Source organism: Podarcis pityusensis (genome assembly GCF_964106645.2).
Source record: "Podarcis pityusensis genome assembly, chromosome: 6".
NCBI lineage: Eukaryota > Metazoa > Chordata > Lepidosauria > Squamata > Lacertidae > Podarcis > Podarcis pityusensis.
In genome coordinates, this window is record NC_138030.1 from 48,771,755 (window position 1) to 48,793,903 (window position 22,149).

The 22,149-nt window shown below is 45.8% G+C and overlaps 1 protein-coding gene and 1 long non-coding RNA gene across 12 annotated transcripts in view; one reads left to right on the forward strand and one right to left on the reverse strand.

Moving 5' to 3' along the window:
• Positions 1-401: 401 nt before the first annotated feature.
• On the reverse strand, positions 402-11,812 carry LOC308479220. Its single transcript, XR_013987557.1, has 4 exons — positions 11,460-11,812; positions 6,103-6,225; positions 3,976-4,113; positions 402-519 (listed from the first exon to the last, which is right to left on the reverse strand). It is a non-coding gene; the product is annotated as an uncharacterized lncRNA (long non-coding RNA).
• KCNC4 (potassium voltage-gated channel subfamily C member 4) overlaps positions 517-22,149 on the forward strand; it is a 60,011-nt gene continuing 38,378 nt past the window's right edge. For all 11 annotated transcript variants that reach the window (XM_081009659.1, XM_081009660.1, XM_081009665.1 and 8 more), the window contains exons 1-3: positions 517-1,849; positions 11,821-12,760; positions 16,699-16,884. In XM_081009659.1, the coding sequence (XP_080865785.1) occupies positions 1,208-1,849; positions 11,821-12,760; positions 16,699-16,884 (1,768 nt within the window). In that variant the 5' untranslated portion in view covers positions 517-1,207. The remainder of the gene's footprint in view (positions 1,850-11,820; positions 12,761-16,698; positions 16,885-22,149) is intronic.

Here is a 22,149-nt window from a genome sequence, read left to right on the forward strand (position 1 = left end):
CTCGCCCTCCCACCATCCGACCATGAGGCAGCTCCGAGCGGGCTCGGCTTCCTCCAGTTCTTTCGCAGGCGCACCTGAAGGCCGGCAAGACCCTTCGCCGTCTCTCTCGGCAGGAGCTGTGAGGAAAGCGCAGTCCCACCTGGACCCGACGACGGCCACCTCCGACGGAAAGCGCGTCTTGCCGGGAGCTTGAAGCGGCTTCTCCTCCTCAGCCTTGCTTGGACCTCGCCGACGCCGCGCCCCCCTCTCGCCTTCCCTGGGGGTTGCTGGAGGGGAACCAGCTCAGCCAAGCAGAAGCAGCGGCGGATGGTGCGCCTGGTTCGCTCGGCTTTCCTCGCCCGGAGGCTAACGTCTAGGAAATAAGCGGTGGCGGCGGCTCCTTCCTCGAGCGCGGGAGACGTCCATGGTTTGCTTGTTTGTTTCTCGATCGCGCGTCTGACCTGCCTGGGAGCCAAGGCGAAGCTCGGCAATCCAAGACGGCAGGAACGGCGAGACCCCGGGAGTGAGTTGTTGGCGGATCTGTGTCAGAGAGAGAGAGAGAGAGAGAGAGAGAGAGAACCATCGTGGGAATCCAACACTGGAGCTCTTTCAAAGTTTAAAGTCAAGCCAAGCCCTCTCTCCTCTCCACGTTGGGAAGACTCAGCAACCTGCTGAGGACCAGAAGAGAGAAAAGAGGAGAGGAGATGATTTCCTCCTCCTCCTGTTCCTGCTGCTGCAATATCCGTCTGATTTGTTCCTAACACGGTGTTTTTCTTTACCAGACTCCTGTGCCCTCGATAAACACGCGCGCACCAGTTCCGTTGCCATCTGCTTCCAGTTCTGCCTCAAGGCAGGGGGGGCCGAATCCTGTAGCTCTCCGGCTCGCCCGCCAGGCCCCTTTCCTTCCGTGTCTGGTCTTCGGCTCCCCCTCCGTCGAGGCACTTGTTGCTGCTCGGTGGCTGAGGAGCAGAACACTTCCCGCTGGCCTCCTCCACGGCCACGCACGCACGCACACACAGAGAGACACGCGCGCACACAAAGACGCTCTCCCTCTCGAGAAGGACTGTGCCTGTTCCGAGCTGAATGCCAGTCCCGGCCCACCTCTGAGACCCACCGCGCCTGCCAGGGAGAGAGCGAGAGCGCGCGCCATCGCCCAGCCGCCCAGCGCAGCTCCTTGCAGGACGGGAAGGGTCATCCGAGGGCACCTGCGGGCCACCTAACCTGATCTATGATCAGCTCGGTGTGTGTCTCCTCTTACCGCGGGCGCAAATCCGGGAACAAGCCACCGTCCAAAACATGCCTGAAGGAAGAGATGGCCAAAGGCGAAGAGTCGGACAAGATCACTATCAACGTGGGGGGCACCCGGCATGAGACGTACAAGAGCACCCTGCGCACCCTGCCAGGAACCCGCCTGGCCTGGCTGGCCGACCCGGACGCCCAGAGCAACTTCGACTTCGACGGGCAGAGCAAGGAGTTCTTCTTCGACCGCCACCCAGGCATCTTCTCCTACGTGCTGAACTACTACCGGACGGGCAAGCTGCACTGCCCCGCCGACATCTGCGGCCCCCTCTTCGAAGAGGAGCTCACCTACTGGGGCATCGACGAGACCGACGTGGAGCCCTGCTGCTGGATGACCTACCGGCAGCACCGCGATGCCGAGGAAGCCTTGGATATCTTCGAGAGCCCGGAGCCCGGGGCTGGCGGGGCTGGCGAGGAGAACGAGGAGGAAGGAGCCCCGGAAATGTCTCTGCAGCGCCTGGGCATGGACGACAGGCCACCGGGGGCCACGGGAGCAGGAGGCTGTTGCCGCAGCTGGCAGCCCCGGATGTGGGCACTCTTTGAGGATCCCTATTCATCCCGGGCAGCCAGGGTGAGTTGATGGGCAATTGGTGGGGGCACCTATGGGAGCGGGGGGGGGAGGCTCCCCACACACTGGCCAGATCCTCATGGGCCCCCAATCACTCAGTTACCCTTCCTGCGCCACCCCATTGTTACGTCTTCTGTTTCTCTCCAGAGACAACAGTTGCTTCACATTTCATTTTTAAAATTTGTTTCAAAATGTTGTTACTAAATTATTTCCATGAGTAACATTCAGTTTGAGACATTTTTGTTATGGGCAGTATGGGGTTTCATCCACTCTTGAAGGCTTTTGAGTCGAGTTTCTTTCTTTTCTTTGTGATGACCCTCCTGTTCATTCGCTGCTATTTTCTCTTCCTCTTTCCCTTCATGTGACCTTCTCTCCTTGCTCTCCCTTGCTGGCACAAACATGAGAGGGAAGCGTCTCGGTTCTTATTTTCTCTCTCTGTGAGAGTTTCTTTTCTTTTTATGCACACACATAGAGAAGTAAAACAGCACCCCTGAATTTGTATGGATGTGGCTTACCCCCACCCCAGACAATGATCATCCCAAAACAACTCTCAGTAGGCCTTCAGATTCCCAAAGCAGCCTTGGAGCAGTCTCCCCCAGCATTACGCATGCTGTCCCCTCTTCCACTCATGGAATTCAAGATCTAAAATATTTTTAGGAAAGCCCAGTAATAATTACCTCGATCACTGGGGATCACATAACAAAAACTACCATAGAGAGATCAAAATTTTCATAAGTTGTGGGTCCATGACTTTTGAAAATCAGGGGTCTGTAGTACTTAGCTGATTAGGAACCACTGACCTACATATTTCCCTCCTATGCTTCTTCCAGGTTCACCACTGGCTTACATGTGTCCTTTCACACCTCTCTCTTGTGTCTATGCTTACATGCGTGTGCACAGAAATTCATGTCTTAAGTAGCCAAAGAAAGAAGCAGCTGTGGGTGGGAGTTTGCCCTTGACGACCCAAGGAGGGTACATTGCCCCCAACTTTTCTTTCTATTTATTGTCCTCTTTGATCCACTATTCAAAAACAAGCCTGCCTTTTGTTTAAGGAAGCTGTGATGCAACCCCCTGGTTTCACCCATGATAGCAGTAAATTTAATTTTCATCTTTTAGAATTCTAACTTGCAAGCAGATTAGTGATACCTGCCATTCCTACCTGTTTGCAAGTTCCGGAACAAGAAATACAGCCTGACGGGAAGCCACCTGCTACTTGCCTGCTTTTTCGCTTTGAGAGATACTTTTTCATGCCTACTGATGGAGACACACCCACTTCATTCCCATTCAAACCCACACAAATTAATAGAGGCAATCTCCACATGCTTTTGCTTTTTAATGTACGCATAAATCAAATGCATTATTCACATCCAGCCATACGCTCTTGCTTTTATACTCAAGAAGTAGTGGTTCATATCTCTGGTTCCTTAGTCACACCTATCACGTAAATGCTGGCACATATACTCTTAGCTTTCTCTGTCTCACATGCAGAAGCATTGCTGGCATTTAGAGGTGTAAAAAATGCAAGGGAACACTCTGAGCTCAGCCTAGATCCTGGCAGAGTTCACATTAAAATGTGTGCGTTGGTGGGGGGTTGGACTCTCTATAACCATCATAAGCAGCAAATACTCTTTTGGCACCTTAAAGATTAACAGGTTTTGGTGGGCATAAACATTCATGGACTGGGGTCCACTTCATCAGCTGCATGAAACATTATCCTCCATTGCAGGTATGGTATAGGTGTATGCACATATATCCAACATGTTTTCTTCCAGCCAAACAGCCAAATCCCGAAACCAGACATTCCAAAGATGGCATTACCGGTCCCTTCTGTAGTCTCAAAGGTCTTAGATTTCCAAAGCTGCTCTCAATTTATGAGAGGGTCCAAAATAGACTTGCTGAAAACAGCCTCCAGGGATTTTCCCACACTGCCTTTGCCTGTCTCTCGTCTTCTCCTGGAAAATGCTTTCCCCAGCCGTTGACCTCGGTGATGCCTGATGATATGATTATCAGAGCTAGAAATGAAAAAACCTGCCCCAATGTAGTGATAAGTACATCTGTCCGTACCTTCTCCCTGCAAACCATTTAAGAATATGATCAGCCCAGGTCATTGCACGAAAAAATCTCAGTACCTGTTTTGTTTTTGCGAAGGTTTCAGTTTCTTGGAGAAAGCAAAGCTTAAGGGGCTCTCACTGTCAATGGCAGATGGAGAACTGTCCTCTCCCAGGGACCAAGGCACAGGGCCATAGAAGAATGGCTTCGAAAAGCATCTAAATTAAAAGGGAGAGGATATGTATTAAGATTTGGCGGGCATTAGCTAGATGGCATGACCTGGCAGACTCTGCTGTACTCTGGGGAAGCTGAGAGCAGTTGACCCAGGAAACTTCATTTACCTCCATCTCCAAACTTCCTTACAACTGTGATAAGGATCCTCATATGGTATAAACAGGTGCTGTTCAACTCATTTCAAGCTCTCGATACTTCCAGCAAGATTATCTCAATTTGTACCAGCTAAGTATCCAGTACTGCTAATGTTACATACTAGTGTTGAGAAGGGTGTTTTAAATGGTTCATGAAATATGAATGGTTTGTCTTAGAAAGTGCCCTTGCACTTCATTTAGGTGGTGTAGAAATAACCCCCCCTCCCCTTAATGGAATCCTGCTCTGAAAGAAACAAATGTTGATGCATTATTTGTCACAGAAACAAGATCTCTGATCTTTGTTGTCCACTAAGGCTTGACTTTCCAAAGACTGCCATAGATTCCATCTTTTTCATCAATGGAATAAATTCTAGCTGCCCTTAACTGGCCTTATTAACCCTTGTTCTTCATTGGGTACATGACATTTTGATTTGCTTTCTCAGGCCAGAAAATGTTTTTAATAATAATATTTTGTAATATACAAATATTTTGTAAAATACAAAATTTTGTATTTTTCTTGACTAAGACAACATAAGGGGAAAAGTATAAAAGTGATGTTACTCAGTCTCACTCCTTCAGTGTTCCTGCTCAAAAGATGTTGCCCTTTGCATGTAGTTGCATGAAAACGTGGGGAGCAAAGGACAGTCCTTTGTGGCCAAGTTGTTCATTGTAATCAATATTATTCATGCTTCCCTGGCAAGCAAGAATGTCTGGGTTTTTCAAGCAGATGGCATTGGGATCAGCCCAGACAGGCCCCATTTCTGGCTGGACCCCATTACTCTTAGCCTGCCCCCAATCTCTCCCTCCTGCCACAAACCAACATCATAAGACATCTTGGTCTATAAGGTTGTGCTGTGAAGGGGAGGAGCCTGTGGCATCATTATCAAAAGTGACAGTTTTATTGGTGCTTTGGCTGGAGCTAAGAGTCCCTGCTGTGGCATTGACTTCCGAAGGTTGGGTTTTGAGAGCTATTTTTTCCACACACCTATGGAAGATATTTATCAGAACACAAAGTGAGCAATGAGGCACAGGGCAACGACAGAGTTCATACTTCTTCTGGAATTACACTAACTCTAGTTAGGAAGTCCCTCAGCACAACAGAAATTGATTCCTCCATACAAAATGCAGAGAAAGCGGCTTTGGCTGCAGGAAGCAGCTGACTTTGGAGTAACAGTAGGAATTGGCGCGTTGTGCTGGGAAGGAGCCCTGTCCCCCTGCCGTGATGAACAAAGGCATGGCATGCTAGAGACTCACACAAACAGCTGTAATCATGGACATGAAACATTGCAGCAGCCTGCTCAGCAGGAGAGAGCAGAGTTTAAAAGCCCCAAATGAAAGCGGATCTCCCACCTTAATTTCTGCTGCTCACCGCCAGACATAATTTTGCTTCCTGACTCACTTGCAGACTGTGAAGAACAGAAAAGGCAGAGCTGTGCAGTGGGCATAGCTCACCAGGAATTCATGCAGAGGTTCTTTGCTCACACTTTGCCTGCCACTAGAAGGCAAATGTTTCAGCAGTAGCAGAGATACTAGGATCTGACAGTGTTGGCCAGTGTGATAGTGTGGTAATTGTGTCAGACTAGGCACAGACAAGGGGAGATCTAGGGTCAATTCCCCGCTCAGCCATGAAGTTCACTAGGTGGCCTCGATCTAGTCATGCTCTGTCAGCCTAAACTGTATTGCAGACTTGTTGTGAGGAGAAACATTGGGGTGTGTGGGTGTATGTCCCTTAGGTTCCTTGGAGTAACAGAAGGGTGGGAATGAGATAATAAATAAAGCTGCTAGACTGCTTTTGTTGCATTGCATATTGCATAGGAGGAGGAGGAGGAGGAACAATACCTGAAAAGGCCTGCCTCCACCAAAATGACACTTCCACACCTGGAATATACCCCAGACCAAAGGGAGACAATTGCAACAATGTGGTGGTGGGGTTTTCTCTTCCTCTTCCTCTTCTTCTTTTCTCTGCACAGAGAAATGTAACAGAAAAGGTAACAACGTGCTTAGTAAGAGTGGCAATCATGTTAGCTACTGTTGCTGTTCAAGTAGATGGGGGGCAGCCCTAGAAACTACACTGAGGACTCAGCTATACAGTGGTAAATAAAATCTTTTAAGTGTGTTATAAAGTGCAATATACAAATGTGACACTAGATTGCGATGGTGAGTTATGGCAAATTCAATATATTTTTCAATTTTTTTTATAAAAAGCATTTTCACAGTGTTTTTTTTATATGTGTGTAGATTCCACCTGAGTGCATAAAACCACCAAAAGAGGAAATGAGCATGCCAGCAATGCATATACAAGCCACAGGAAGAGGCTTCAGTGACTCTTTGTGTAATCAAGAAAGTGCATGATCTAGAAAACAGGAACAAGCACACTGCATATGTGAAATTAAGGTGTTTCCTCACTCCTGTAATGTGCATCACTTTACACTTGCTTACATTGAATTGTATTTCCAATTTTACTACTCATTCACCCAGTTTGGAGAGATCCTATTGGAGCTCTTCACAATCTTGGTTTGCTTTGTTTTAACCACCCTAAACAATTTGGTATTGTCAGCAGGTTTCCTCACTGCTCCTGAACTCTAGGTCATCTATGGACAAGTTTAAAAGCACAGGTTCCAAAGGTGATGCTTGGGAGCCTCTGCTTTCTACATCCCTCCATTAAGAGAAGGGTCTGTTTATCCATACTCTCTGCTTCATGTTTCTTAACCAGTTACTGATCCTCTCTTATTCCACCACTGTTAAGCTCAGGATTCTGTGGTGAGATGAGGTACTTTGTCAAAAGCTTTCTGAGAGTCTAAGTACATAGTGTCCACTAGATCACTTCTATCTCTATGCCTGTTGACATTATTGAAGAACGCTGATAGGTTATTAAGGCAGGACTTTCTCTTGTGGAAGCCATGCTGGTTCGACTTCAGCAAGGGTAGTTCTTCTGTATGGTTGGTAATTTTGTAGAACAGTGTTTTCTACCAGTTTCCCCAGATGTTGAGCGAACCAATCTGAATACCATATGAAAAATGGATGTTACATTGGTCATAGAATCATAGAATCATAGAATCATAGAGTTGGAAGAGACCACAAGGGCCATCGAGTCCAACCCCCTGCCAAGCAGGAAACACCATCAGAGCACTCCTGACATATGGTTGTCAAGCCTCTGCTTAAAGACCTCCAAAGAAGGAGACTCCACCACACTCCTTGGCAGCAAATTCCACTGTCGAACAGCTCTTACTGTCAGGAAGTTCTTCCTAATGTTTAGGTGGAATCTTCTTTCTTGTAGTTTGGATCCATTGCTCCATGTCTGCTTCTCTGGAGCAGCAGGAAACAACCTTTCTCCCTCCTCTATGTGACATCCTTTTATATATTTGAACATGGCTATCATAGCACCCCTTAACCTCCTATTCTCCAGGCTAAACATGCCCAGCTCCCTTAGCCGTTCCTCATAAGGCATTGTTTCCAGGCCTTTGACCATTTTGGTTTCCCTCCTCTGGACACATTCCAGTTTGTCAGTGTCCTTCTTGAACTGTGGTGCCCAGAACTGGACACAGTACTCCAGGTGAGGTCTGACCAGAGCAGAATACAGTGGCACTATTACTCCCCTTGATCTAGATGCTATACTCCTATTGATGCAGCCCAGAATTGCATTGGCTTTTTTAGCTGCCGCGTCACACTGTTGGCTCATGTCAAGTTTGTGGTCAACCAAGATTCCTAGATCCTTTTCACATGTACTGCTCTCAAGCCAGGTGTCACTCATCTTGTATTTGTGCCTCTCATTTTTTTTGCCCAAGTGCAATACTTTACATTTCTCCCTGTTAAAATTCATCTTGTTTGTTTTGGCCCAGTTCTCTAATCTGTCAAGGTCATTTTGAAGTGTGATCCTGCCCTCTGGGGTGTTAGCCACCCCTCCCAGTTTGGTGTCATCTGCAAATTTGATCAGGATGCCCTTGATTCCACCATCCAAGTCGTTGATAAAGATGTTGAATAAGACCGGGCCCAAGACAGAACCCTGTGGCACCCCACTAGTCACTCTTCTCCAGGATGAAGAGGAACCATTGATGAGCACCCTTTGGGTTCGGTCAGTCAGCCAGTTACAAATCCACTGAGTGGTAGCATAGTCAAGACCGCATTTTACCAGCTTCTTTACAAGAATATCATGGGGCACCTTGTCAAATGCCTTGCTGAAATCAAGGTAGGCTACATCCACTGCGTTCCCTTCATCTACCAGGCTTGTAATGCTGTCAAAAAACGAGATCAGGTTAGTCTGACATGACTTATTTTTCAGAAATCCATGCTGACTATTGGTGATCACAGCATTCCTTTCTAGGTGCTCACAGACTGTTTGCTTAATGATCTGCTCCAGAATCTTCCCTGGTATTGAGGTCAGACTGACTGGGCGGTAATTATTTGGGTCCTCTCTTTTCCCCTTTTTGAAAATAGGGACAACATTTGCCCTCCTCCAGTCTGCCGGGGCTTTGCCTGTTCTCCAGGAATTCTCAAAGATGACTGCCAGTGGTTCTGAGATCACATCTGCCAGTTCTTTTAATACTCTTGGATGCAGTTCATCTGGCCCTGGAGACTTGAATACATCTAAACTAGCCAAGTATTCTTCTACTATCTCCTTAGTTATTCTGGGCTGTGTTTCCTTTGCTGAATCATTTGCTCCAAATTCTTCAGGTCGGGCATTGTTTTCTTTATCGGAGAAGACTGAGGCAAAGAAGGCATTGAGGAGTTCAGCCCTTTCTGTGTCCCCTGTTTGCATTTCACCATCTTCTCCTCTGAGTGACCCCACTGTTTCTTTGTTCTTCCTTTTGCTACGAACATACCCATAAAAGCCTTTTTTGTTGCTTTTAACCTCTCTAGCAAGCCTGAGTTCATTCTGTGCTTTAGCTTTTCTGACTTTCCAGTTCGCAGGTGTGGAGACTGATCTTAGGGGCACGTTATGTGTTTTTGTTATAAAGTCAGCAGTTTCACATTTGAGTTCTTTAAGAACTCTCAAGTGATGGCTACCTGGATGCAATGATTTGTCAGCTTTTATTTTGACAAAAAGACATTGAACGTCATCGCTTGACATCACTATTTGCCTCAGTTTCTCAGACTCCCTTGCTGTGAAAGTTAGGCACAGGGATGTGCCTTATAAGTGAAGACAAATGCAAAGAATTAATTCAGCTTACTTCATAAAGTTCACTAAGGATAGTGGTTGAGCCACCATTCTGAACAGATGGGAATCAACTTTACCCCAAGTGTCTAAGTGGAGATGGCTAATTTAATGGGGTTGTGCTTAGAGACTGGGGCAATTGTTCCACAACCCCACGGAGTATTATGAAATCAATATTTGCCTTCATATCACAGGGCTGATGAGTCTCCTCTTGAGCTAAAATCAATGATCCAATGCAAGGACTAGATGTTAACTGAGGCCAAGCAGTAAAACTGAAAAGCTCTGCAAGGCTCATCACCAACTTGGTAAAATTGTTAGGTGCACTGATTTGTTTAATAAAGTATCAAATTATTCTGAGAGCAATGGTGTACGCGTGTGTGTGTGCATGTGTGCTTGTGCTTATTTCACATTTGTTCCAGTTATTCATTTTCTGAAACACCTTGCATACTATGGAGCTTCAGCCAAGAGTATGAATTCTTCATTAGTATGTAGAATGGAAAGGCCATCAGCTTTGGAGGCAGGGTGTCAAAGCAGGGTGAACTATTGTTATTTTTTAATTGCTTTAGAATTTAAATATGCTTTTATTTTTATTCTACGTTTCCGTTACCTTGTGAATAGCAGAAACTTATGCATGTATATTCAGTAGCAAGTCCCACTGAAACCTCTCAAGTAACTCTGTAATTCTATACACACTTAGCTGAGAGGATGAGGAATATTTGTGGACAGATATACATAGGACCTCTCTATTACATTTCAGTGGAAATTACTCTCAGGTACGTATGGCTGCAGCCTTAATGACAGCTACACACACACACATACCACTAGCCTACTTTAAAATGAAATCTGAGTTTAATGCAAATAAATACGTTAAATATTTACACTAATAATCTCAGAAAAATTCAATTGATAACTTTCTGTGAAACACATTGAATTAAAGGTCGAATAAGCAGGACAGGAGTGCAACAGAACTTTCTGATTTGGGATTCTCAGCAACTGGCAGTCAGAGACATATTGTTTCTGACACTGGAGCTAGTACTTAGCCAACATGGCTAATAGCCATTGATAGCCTTTTCATGAATTTGTCTAATCCACTTTTAAAGCCAACTGAGTAGATGGCCAACTCATCTGGCATTTATTCCTATACCATGGAGGAAAACTGATTTGCCCAATAACCATCAGCCCTTGCTTCTGGAAAGTTTACAGTTTCAAAGGCAGTTTGCCAAGTGACGGGGAGAGTTGTGTTGTTTGGGGCAAAGAAACTTAAAACTCCTCTGTGCTCTCTGAACTAGTTTTACTCAGGATCCTAGCCTTAGCCTTCAAGCAAATCATCTGGCTTAGTCTGCTCTCATGTGGACAGGAAAAGCCAAGCTAAAATCTGTGAATTTCACAACAGATCCCCTTGTATCTAAATTGTAGGTACTGTATATATTCTGTAGTACATGTAGCCTCACAGTTTAGGGTTTTGGATTATACTCCTAGGTAGTATGAATCATTTATTTAATTGCAAACCAATGCTTTAATTAATATCGCATCAAAATGAACTATCAAACTTACTACTTCTTCATCAAAGCTACCAGACCTTTGCTCCAAGTCATCATCAACCAAAGCACAGAAATAGCCTTCTTATGTTCATATGGGTTTTAATCCATGCATTGGTTGGCAAACTAATGTGCAGGGGGGAAACAAACAATGAGGTTGGAACACAAACAAACACAAGTAGTCCCAACAGGGTAATTGAGCTCTTCCTGTTTATTGTTAGTATCAGTGGCGTGTGAGACTGGCTGGCCTTTGGGATACAGGAGAAACCAAAACTGCTGATGAGTTTCATTGCCATCAGAGGCATGGAAATTTCATACTGCCCAACAATTTGGTCCAAAAAGGACATCATAAAGCAATGAGGAAGTTGAGTATGGCATGTTCCGTCCTCGCCTAATCTTGGCACATACTTATTAGTATTATTTCTTTAAGGTTAGCATAGTATTGAAGGTAAAGGAAAGGAGACAGACTGCCTGCAAGCTCATAATTTTGAGGTATGAACACTCACTGTTTCCATAGTCTCCTCCCTCCAACTTCTTTGACTGATCAATCTCACTGAGTTGGTGGCTGGAACTGAAAACTAAGATTCATTCATGAAGGAAAGGATCCATTCAAAAAAGACTCCTCCTCTCCTCAAAGAACACGGCCACATCAAGTGGGTAGAGAAAAACTCCAAGCTTGTTATTTGATCATGACTATGCCTCTGCCTAGGTTCAAATCAAGCATACATCTTCATTCTGTATCTTCTTTGTAGCAATTAATAAGTGCACCGGAGAAAGATAGAGACGTTGTTTTCTACATATATATTTTTTCTTCTCCCATGGCCTGTTCATTTTAATCACTGAGCTTATTTTCTCGTCCTCCTGCAGATAATTGCTTTTGCCTCACTTTTTTTCATTCTGGCGTCCATAACAACCTTTTGCCTGGAGACGCACGAAGCCTTCATCATAGATGTTAACGTGACTGAAACGCTGGTGACGGGCAACACAACCGAGACCTTTGTGATGCGAAAGCTGGAGACGGAACCCATCCTCACCTATGTTGAGGGAGTCTGTGTCCTGTGGTTCACTCTGGAGTTCCTAGTGCGCATTGTTTGCTGCCCAGATAAATTGGTCTTCATCAAGAACCTTCTTAACATCATAGACTTTGTAGCCATCTTGCCCTTCTATTTGGAGGTGGGACTCAGCGGCCTATCATCCAAAGCTGCACGGGATGTGCTGGGCTTCCTGAGGGTAGTACGTTTTGTTCGGATCCTGCGGATCTTCAAGTTGACACGCCATTTTGTGGGGCTTCGGGTACTGGGCCATACACTTCGGGCCAGTACCAATGAGTTCCTCCTCCTTATCATCTTCTTGGCTCTGGGGGTTTTGATCTTTGCCACCATGATTTACTACGCTGAAAGGATTGGAGCCAAGCCATCTGATCCGAGTGGAAGTGAGCACACCCACTTTAAGAATATTCCCATTGGATTCTGGTGGGCAGTGGTGACCATGACCACATTGGGCTATGGCGACATGTACCCCAAAACCTGGTCGGGCATGCTGGTGGGGGCTCTTTGTGCACTGGCAGGGGTGCTTACCATTGCCATGCCTGTCCCAGTTATTGTCAACAATTTTGGAATGTATTATTCATTGGCGATGGCCAAGCAGAAGCTGCCAAAGAAGAAGAAGAAGCACATACCTCGCCCAGCGCCACTTGACTCACCAACATACTGCAAGTCAGAAGGCAACTCGCCCCGCAACAGCATTCAGAGTTACAACAGCCCTCCGGCAGCTGCAACGGCAGGGGTGATGGAGAGAAAAAGATCAGGTGAGGTGCAAGATCTTGGGCTGAACTAAAGCCAGAGAGAGAAAAATTGGTGGTAGGAGACTGGAAGCAGCTAAACACCTTGCAGAGACTAAACAGGCAGATTCTCCATCATGTATGTTCCTCCATTAGGCCGCTCATATCATTATGCTGAATTCATAGTTAAAACAGAGGTTGGCTTTGAACAATTCTCTCAGCACGTCCCTCTATTAGATGTTCCCTTTTGTGTTTATGGATCACGGTAATTGGATATGTTTAGCCAAAGCTTCTGACTTGGTCAACATGTCAGCATGGTCTCATTGTACCAGCTAGATCTTGAGCCAAATTCTCTACTTTGATGTAAATGAGAAGTAGCTTTATTCAACGAATGCCTTTGTTCTCAATATCTAATGGCTCCATGTAGCGTCAAAATTAGCAAGTGTTTGCTGTGGGGGACAGAGATGCATTATGATCAATGATCAAAGACATTATGATACATTTTTAACCAATGGCCTGCTTCCACTATTTATTTAATAAATTTATTTTATTAATTAGTTAAATTTCTATACTGCCCTTCATCTAAGGATCAGAGGGCGGTTTACAATATAAAAAACCAAAAATATGTAACATAGTAACAAACAAAAACAATAACCCTGCCCCCGTAGTTTAAAAGGCCATAGATTATTTAATTAGCTGAAGGCCTGAGAGAAGATATGCATCAAAGGCGCCAGGTGAGCCTCCCTTGGAGGAGCACTCCACAAACAGGGAGCCACCACAGAAAAGGCCCATTCTCAATTGGAGGAGACACATGAAGAAGGGCTAATCTTCCAAGTGTCAAATCACCAACAGAGATCCCTGAACTGCTGAAGAGAGTGAATCCTCAGCATAACTACTCTCATATCTCAGTGTCCAAAGCCACTCATTATCATGTGAAACACAAGGAAAAAGTACCTTACATAGATCACTGCAAGGGGCAGTGTTGGCATTCCTCTCTCAGGGGAGTTGCGCAAGCTTCTCCTTTGGACATTACATCAAGGATGTTCTCCTTTTTGAACCTGTGGGGACCCTGATCTGGATCATGTCCTGATGGCAGGGGCAGAGCGGGGAGCTAAGCTGTTCCTTTTATGCTATTTTCCAATGGAAAATCGCCCCCTCCCAGCTGCTATTTGTCCCCCAAAGCTGCTATTTGCTGCTGTTAATAGTGCAGAAAGATTCCACAGGGAAACAGTGGGGGGGGGGAGGCATAACAATCCCCTGTTCATGGTACTTCCCACAACTGCTTTGAACCATGGGATTCAAATAGGTTAAGAAGTTTGCGCAGTTTGACCATGTAAAAGCAAAAGAAGATGCATGGTCTCTTGCCCATCAACTTCCAATATCGTGATCCATTTGACCTTTTCTGCAGCAACAAGTATTGATAACGGGTGCTCTTCAGCACCCCAGAGTCAGCCAAGAAGCCCTTGATATGTGTCATGCGTGTGGAAAGCTTGTGAACATGACAGGCAGGTGATTTGTTTCTGATTGTTGCAGTGCTTTCCCCTTTCAGCAGCTGGCACTTGTTGTTAAGCGAGGCACAGTTGCTGCCCAGGGCTGTTGCTCTCTAAGGGATTCCTCTTGCAGGCTCCTGTCTAGCAGTCGGAAGTGCTCTGGGACCTCTGTGATGATCCTAAGTGTACAGCACCACTTAAAGGGGATGAGAGAAAGAGAGCTTGAGAGAGGGAGAGGGAGAGAGAGAGCTTTATTGTCCTTTGCCACAACAGAGGCAAGAATTTGCATGCAAGAGCCTTCCAGTAAATGAATCCTAGAGAAACTGAGGTGGACATGTGCCCATGCATGAATGGAACTCAGAAGAGCATTGATAACAGTAGAACTGGAGCATCTTACACCTGCTGAGGATCTGCCTTGAATGGATTCTCTCTAGATTTAGTAATAACAAAGGGCTTTCAGACACAGGTCTCAGGAGGATGTCCTTGGCTCACCCTCCGCATCACTGCTAGCAGGAAGCCAGCCTTTCAATTTTGTTCTTAAGATTTCCCACCTTGTTAGTGGCTGGATAATGCTTTTAGGCTGGCCTGTCAAAGAGGCTCAATGGCAGGCTGATTGGAGCCATTCTCAATTGCCAGTCTTGCCACCCGGATGAAGGAAGCTGTCCGGATATGCAAGCTCTGTTATTGGCAGAAAGTTGGACCAGGTATGACATAACTGGCACTAACTGGCCTTCTTGAGGAATCCAAGAATGTCAGAGCATGGTAGTTGAGCAGCTCACTTGGTTCCTTCAGACTGTGGCATTGGTATGAGGTAATGAGTAGCACACCTGTCTATGAACTGGAACAGGGCTGTAGGGACGGAATGTAATCAGAGGCATCTCATACGAGGCTTATCAAGTACCTGATACAGTAAGCTGCTTGCAGGAGACTCCAGTTTCTGTAGAAACCATAGAGCCATTGCCATAGCAGTAACATTTGCTATATTGGCAGGCAGTTTCTGCAAGCGCTCTCTCTTTCTGCAGACTTATGGGGAGGAATTTAATGTAGCACTCAGCAGATTGCTCCATCAGTGCAAGCATTTATAATTGCCTAATGGAACCATCTGCCCTCTCCTCTCCTTGTGCCCTATTCTGGGGGTTCTAAACCCACAAACCAATTGGGGATGTGGGGCATGTGAGGGCAGAGAAGGGTGGTGGGGGAGATGCCCCATTGTGCTAGTGGAAGCCATTGCATTATAGAGTCAAATCTTCCATATGCATTACATTTTCTATAGCATACAGTATTTGATAACAGTATTGGGGAGCATTTGGTATGGTATGTTTTGCAATGGCGAAAGAGCTGAATGCAGACCACCACTAACCCCAAATCTGAAAGACAAGAATTTCATCCTAGATTGTATTGGAAGCATCCCAGGACCATCAGATGGTATAAACTTGAAGGGAGATGGCAGGAGAAGAACGACTGCCTTGTCTTCCACAGCACTGAGGGACTTAAAGTACATGACTGAGTTGCAACTTGGTAGGTCTAACCTGTGCTGCCCATGTAGTGTCCACACTACGGCTGCTGCTTTAGCATCAAGAGAGCATTACCCTTCCCCACTCCCCTCCATACTGTGCAGCTGCCAGGTATGCCTCATCTTCTCCAAGGACCTTTGCCGTTGCACTAATGTCCAGTTTGCATCTTCTCAGAGGCATCCTGTCAGCCACTGTGAGAACAGGATGCTGAACTAGATGGACCACTGGCCTGATCTAGCAGTCTCACCTTATGTCTACCTGCTTGCACAACAAAAACCTGCTTTTGTAATGGGACTTGTGGCTTCTCTTCTACCCCTACAGACCCTTGCACATATCCCCAAATCTGCACCAGAGCCCCCCACCTTGAGCAGATTTTGTGGGAACCTGGGAGAGAAGTGCAGGGGACAAAAGGAAGGAGAAGCCCTGCTGCAAGCCTGGATGCGCTGATTATGCTATGTTGGCTCTCTCAGTAGCACATGCCTAACATTTTCCAGCAAAGTGAAGATTTACTTCAGATTCACTGCCTCTACAGAACTCCTCAGTTTGTAGGGCGGGCAGTGAAAGAAGAGCTGAGGGACAAAAGCCTCCCCACCCCAATTTATTGCATTATATCCCACATTTTTCTCCAAGGAGCTTGAGGTGGTGTACATAGTTCTCCCTCAGTTAAATCCCACAGCAACGCTGTGAGATAGGTTGTGAGGCAGTGACTGGCCCAAGGTCACCCAGTCAGCTTTATGGCTGAATGGGGATTTGAACCCTAGTCTCCCAGCTCCTAGTCCGACACTAACCACTAGGCCGCCCGCCCATTGCTTCACACACTGTGGGGAGCGAACTCTCACTGAGCCTGCCAGAAGGTTTTCCAGAACCTTCTGTGTTTTTTGCTTCTTTGCCAAGCAGGTACAGATTCAGTCTCCTCCCCCCGAAACACTTACCTCTTTGCCTATTCTTTCTCCTTTCCAAGATACCAAGCAGAACGGCGATGCCAACGTGGTGCTGTCAGACGAGGAGCAGCCTCTTTCGCCGCCTCACGAGGAGAACCAGCCCATGAGGCGCTCCAGTACCAGGGACAAAAACAAGAAAGCAGCTACCTGCTTTCTTCTGAGTGCTGGAGATTTCTCTTCCACTGCTGATGGTGGCATCCGGAAAGGTATGAAGGAGACCTAGAGGCAAGCACCGGTGGATGGAGGGGAGGTTGTGGACGAAAGAAACATGAGGCAGGAATCCCAGCTAGGTGGCTTTGCAGTCTTTGTCACAGCTGAAAAGGGAAGAAAATACTGCTTTTTAAAGCCCACAGCCCTTCATGCTCTTTTCCTGCCTGTGATAGAGTTGCCAGGTTGGGACCTAGAGGACATTTATATAAGTCTCCCAGTGAAGCAGTAAACAAAGGTCGCATCCACCCCATGTATTTAACCACTTTAGCAGTCACAGCGTACCTCCAAAAGCACCCTGGGACCTGTAATTTGCTAAGTGTGCCGGGAATTGTAGCTTTGTGAGGGGTCTCCTCTCAGCACCCTTCATGAACTGCAGTTCCCAGGATGTCTTGGGGGGGAGGCACATCTGTTAAAATGTCCTAAGAGTGCTTCAGAAAATGGCATGGATGTGACCAGGGCAGCCGTGACATCTCCTTCCCTCTACCTTCTTGGTCCTGTCAACAACCCTCCTCTGACACCTGCTGTGGCAAGCAAGACTCCAGGTATGGTTGGGAAGAGGATGGAGGGCAAGATCAGGGAGGTAATGCATGAGAGAAGCTGTAGCTGCCTTGCCCCTCATGGCAACAAGAGATTTCAAGGCATATGAACACTCAGGCTGCGGCTCCCTTTGCCCACAAGAAGCAATACTCTCCTCTTACATTCATGTAGCTCATCAGAACTATCTTTAACCAAAGCCACACCTGGTTTGTGCTTCTGTTCCATCTCCAACCATTTAGGCTATGTAACTCATGTCTTTGGAGCAGATTTGTCAAGGTGTTCAGGTTGGGTTTCATAACCTTCCACCCCACCACCTCCTTTCTTTCAATTTTCATCAGACTTTGAGCGTGGCTGTATTTGATTTTACTCTTCTTCATTTCTTCATCCATCTGCCCCACCATATGTCTACACCAGAGCCCCTCTAGAGATGGTCCTTCACAGTTTCTTTCCTCGTGGTTTGTTGCCCCTTGTTCTTCCTTGATGTCGCTTTAACTACTCTTTGTGCAATGCTTGCCTCTGTGTGCTTCCTCCTCTTTGACCGTAGGCTGTTATTTTGGTTAATAGCTATTTTACATGCAGAAAAGGCCCAAATAACGCCTATGTACTCTAACATTTGCATTGAAGTGTGAAAAAATATCAGGTTGCATGCAGCCTCCATCTCTGAGGGAATATAGAAACCGTTGGAGCTGTATAATGTCATGAAAAACAAACAAATAAAATGAGGTGTCTGCTTGTAGGGCAGAGTACGTGGATGCATAGGTAGAAAGAAGAGAAACAGTGAAAATGGAGGAGAAATGAGACAATAGGGTGAGGACATTGAGAGCGAGAGATACATACACACAAATATAGGCAATAGTTCTGGAAAGTGAGTAGCTGCTTAACTGTGGTGTCAAATTTTACATGGGGGGGGGTAGGATCTTTAGAATTGTTACATTAACCACAACATTTCCAGATCTACCAAGCGTCTCCATTTTCCAGGGACAGTCCAGGATTTACAGAAGCCACCCCGGTTTCTGATCTGATCCCAGAATATCTTGCTTCTCCTTAGAATGTCCCTATTTTCATAGGAGAAATGTTGGAGGGTCTGGAGTTATCTAACCCCCAAGCCATCCGAAGGGCAGTTTCTTGCATCTGTCCCTTACATCTTTCTTTCAGATTTGCCTTTGCATAGAGACTCAGGTTAAATGCATTTATCTGATTCCCTTCCACTTTATCTATTAAGCCCATCTACCTGTTTAGTTAACTTCCTTCACTCTGCTCTATTTATGCCTGCCAGCCTTTATTCCAAATGGCTTTTTAATATCCCATCCTAGCAATAAAGGCATATTTTTCTCTGATTTACAACTCTTGTCCTTGTTAATATCCTATGAGTTCAGAGCATTTGAGCTCTGATTTACACTAGCAAGCATAGGAGGAGAACAGTGGGTAGATTTTAAAAAAAGAGAAGCAGTTCACAGTAACTAGCCTGGGTAAGTTTATTGATTTCAATAACACCAGCAGTCAGCAGCTATTGGCAGTACTTTTAAGACAGACACAGTTGAGAAAACATAATCAAATAAGGCTGAGTCATTAGTATGAGCAGTTTTGCTGGCTCTTTGCCTCTTTGTTGAGAACTGAAAAGCAAGCCATAGCTCAAGGACAGGGAGCCTGTGGCCCTGTTCTTGTTGCTAGACTGCAGCTCCCATCTTCCCTGATCATTGGCCAAGTCCAACAACCACTGGGCCCCCCCACAACTTTCCCCTCCCTTCCCCAGCCGCTTAGATTTGAAGCCTTGTCAACACACGGCAGCAGTCATACCCTGGGGAATGGCTTCGACCAGCCAGCTAAGCCAGGTGTTGGTAGCCAATGGGTCTCAAACCCTTGGTAAGTTAGGGACTTCCTCTGCATGCAAAGAAAGGCTCCAGCAGATGGAGCAGACAAGACCAATAGTGGGTCCAATGGTCAGGGAAGCTGTATTTGCATGTGATGTAGAGGCAAGATGGGACTTGTCCACCTTGGAAGGTTGTTCATCTCGGACAGTGGTTCTCAACCTGTGGGTCCCCAAATGTTGTTGGACTACAACTCCCATCATCACTGAGCTCAACCCACAGGTTGAGAAAGGCTGATATAGGAGAAGGAAAGCTCTGACCCTAAACCTCCACTGCCTTGCAGATCATCTTTAAGAAAAAGCTAAGGAGCAAACCCTTCACAAATCTGGAGTGGGATCACCAGATACTGTTTCACTATCTGCTCATCTCTGTCTCCAAATCTGCAGGTCAGCCTGTCCTGTTCCTGTCTGACCTATGAAGTTGACAGGGACCAGCATGGGGTATGTAGTCTTCAGAGGTAGCATCCCACAGTGAACACTTGGACTTGTCCCAAGAGGAAAGGATAGGTGTCTGTCTCAAGAAACATCTAGCTGCATTCTCCAGTGCTCAACTGGGGACATGAGAAGCTGGTACTGGTGCCAACTACCTGCAAAGAAGTAGCAGAGGAGTTTCCATGCTTTCATAGCATGGTGAAGTGAGCATAAACAAGGTTGCAACGATACTTTCATTTGGGATTGGTATCTAGATGGGGACTAAGAAGGGTATTTTGAGCAGGCTATTTAGATCATATGTTTCTATTGCTAGCTTATAACAGTCTAGTTGCCCCTACTCATCAACTGGAAAGGCCCTAACTATGGGATTTGTGGATTTTATATATTAACTCTCTCTCTCTCTATATATATATATAGAGAGAGAGAGAGTTACATATTAATTATATATTATATATTAACTATATTTAAAATGCAGATGAGCAAACCACATATGAGATATTTACATTCGATATACAATGTAAATCACACCTTTGTTTCTGTGAATGTAGTGGGTCTCTGTTGCAAGAAAGGATCATTTAAAAGCATACTGAGGGTCTTGGATTCAGTCCATGATGGGTCTCCTGTGCTTGTAAATAGTTCTGCAGAACCAGGAGTTATATTGGGTGCTGCTTCTTACAACAGCAGAAGACTGTGGGCTGCTATTGATTCTGGCAGTCCTCAGCTGAGCTCCATGGTGTATGTCTAAGTGCACATACATGGATGTGGAAGTGAGTAATTGATCATGAGGCAATGCAACTCATTTCATGTCTCTTTCTTCAGCATTAACGTATGCCCATAAATCTGTGTGCTTCTGTGCGATGAGTGCCTGCACGCCAAACCTATGAAGTATTGTGATACCAAAGAATGATCTCAGCTCCCTTCCTGGTGGCCCAGATCTCTTTGTGAAATGCCTTCACGCAGTTCCCTGGCAACAAACAAAACCCATTTTTAACCACTTAGGGTGACTTCAACCAGTGTCTGTGTGCATTGCTGGGAAAGCTGCCTGTCTAGTTAAGCTGCACTCATAGCAATTAGCAGAGCAAACAAAGCAACAACAAAAACACCTTCTCACAACCATCTATTGCTTGGCAAATTTTCTTATAGTTGTTTCAGAAGTAGCTCTGGATCATGTGCTTTTTTGATATCAGTTGTCTATGTGTGGACAGGAGTTTCACTTGCTCCTTCTTGACACAGATATCAAGAGAGAAAATGCAAATAAGTGCAGTCTGGTACAGTACAATTGTATTCCAACACCATACTGCTTTTTTGGTTCTGGCATTTCCAGGTCGATGCAGGTTGGTTGTGCATTAGAGTCATGGAATCATAGAATTGGAAGGGACCCAAGGGTCATCTAGTCCTACCCCCTGCAATGCAGGAATTTCAGCTAAAGAATCCATGTCAGAAGGCCATCCAACGTCTGCTTAAAAACCTCCAAGGAAGGAGAGTCCACCACCTCTTGTGGGAGTCTGTTCCACTGTGGAACAGCTCTTACTATCAGGAAGTTCTTCTTGATGTTTAGTTGGACTCTCCTGTCTTGAAACTTGAATCCATGGGTCCCCCAACCATTCCTCATAAGGCTTGTTTTCCAGACCCGTTATCATCTTGGTTGCCCTCCTCTGCACACATTCCAGCTTGTCAATCTCCTCCTTAAACGGGACACAGTATTCCAGGTGTGGTCTATTACTTCCTTTGACTGGGACACTATACTTCTATTGATGCATCCTAGAATAGCATAGCATTTGCGCTTTTTTTTTTTTTTTGCTTTTTTTTGCTGCTGCTGCTGCTGCTGCATCACATTGTTGAATTGTGTTAAGTTTGTAGTCTTCCAAGGCCCCTGGATCCCTTTCACATGTACTACTGGCAAGGTGTCCCTCATCTTGTATTTGTGCAGCTGGTTCTTCCTGCCTAAGTGCAGAACCTGACATTTGTCCCTATTGAAATTCATTTTGTTAGTTTTGTTAGTTTGATGGCATCCATTTCAAAACTAGGTCACACCATGGAAACAGCACAACTGCAAGCACAGTCTGAAGCAGGACTGGGAAACCTGTGTCCCTCCAGATGTTGTTGAACTACAACTCCCATCATCCCTGATCGTTGGCCAGGCTGATGGGTGATGGGAGTTGGAGTCCAGAGCATCTAGAGGACCACAAACCCCCCACCCCTGGGTCCAAAGGCTTGTGGAGATGTAACAATGACAGTGGCTGGTGTATGCCAGCATAAGGCATACAATTTGAAGTGAGCCTATTTTTAAAAAAAGGATAGCTGTCTTTTCAAAACACCTGCTCCATTTGCTTCCCACGCTAACAGTTTAGCTTATGAAAGCTGAACTTATGCCATAGGGAGCTATTGTTTGGACACAGCTTTAGGCACAAAAATTGAGCTGCCA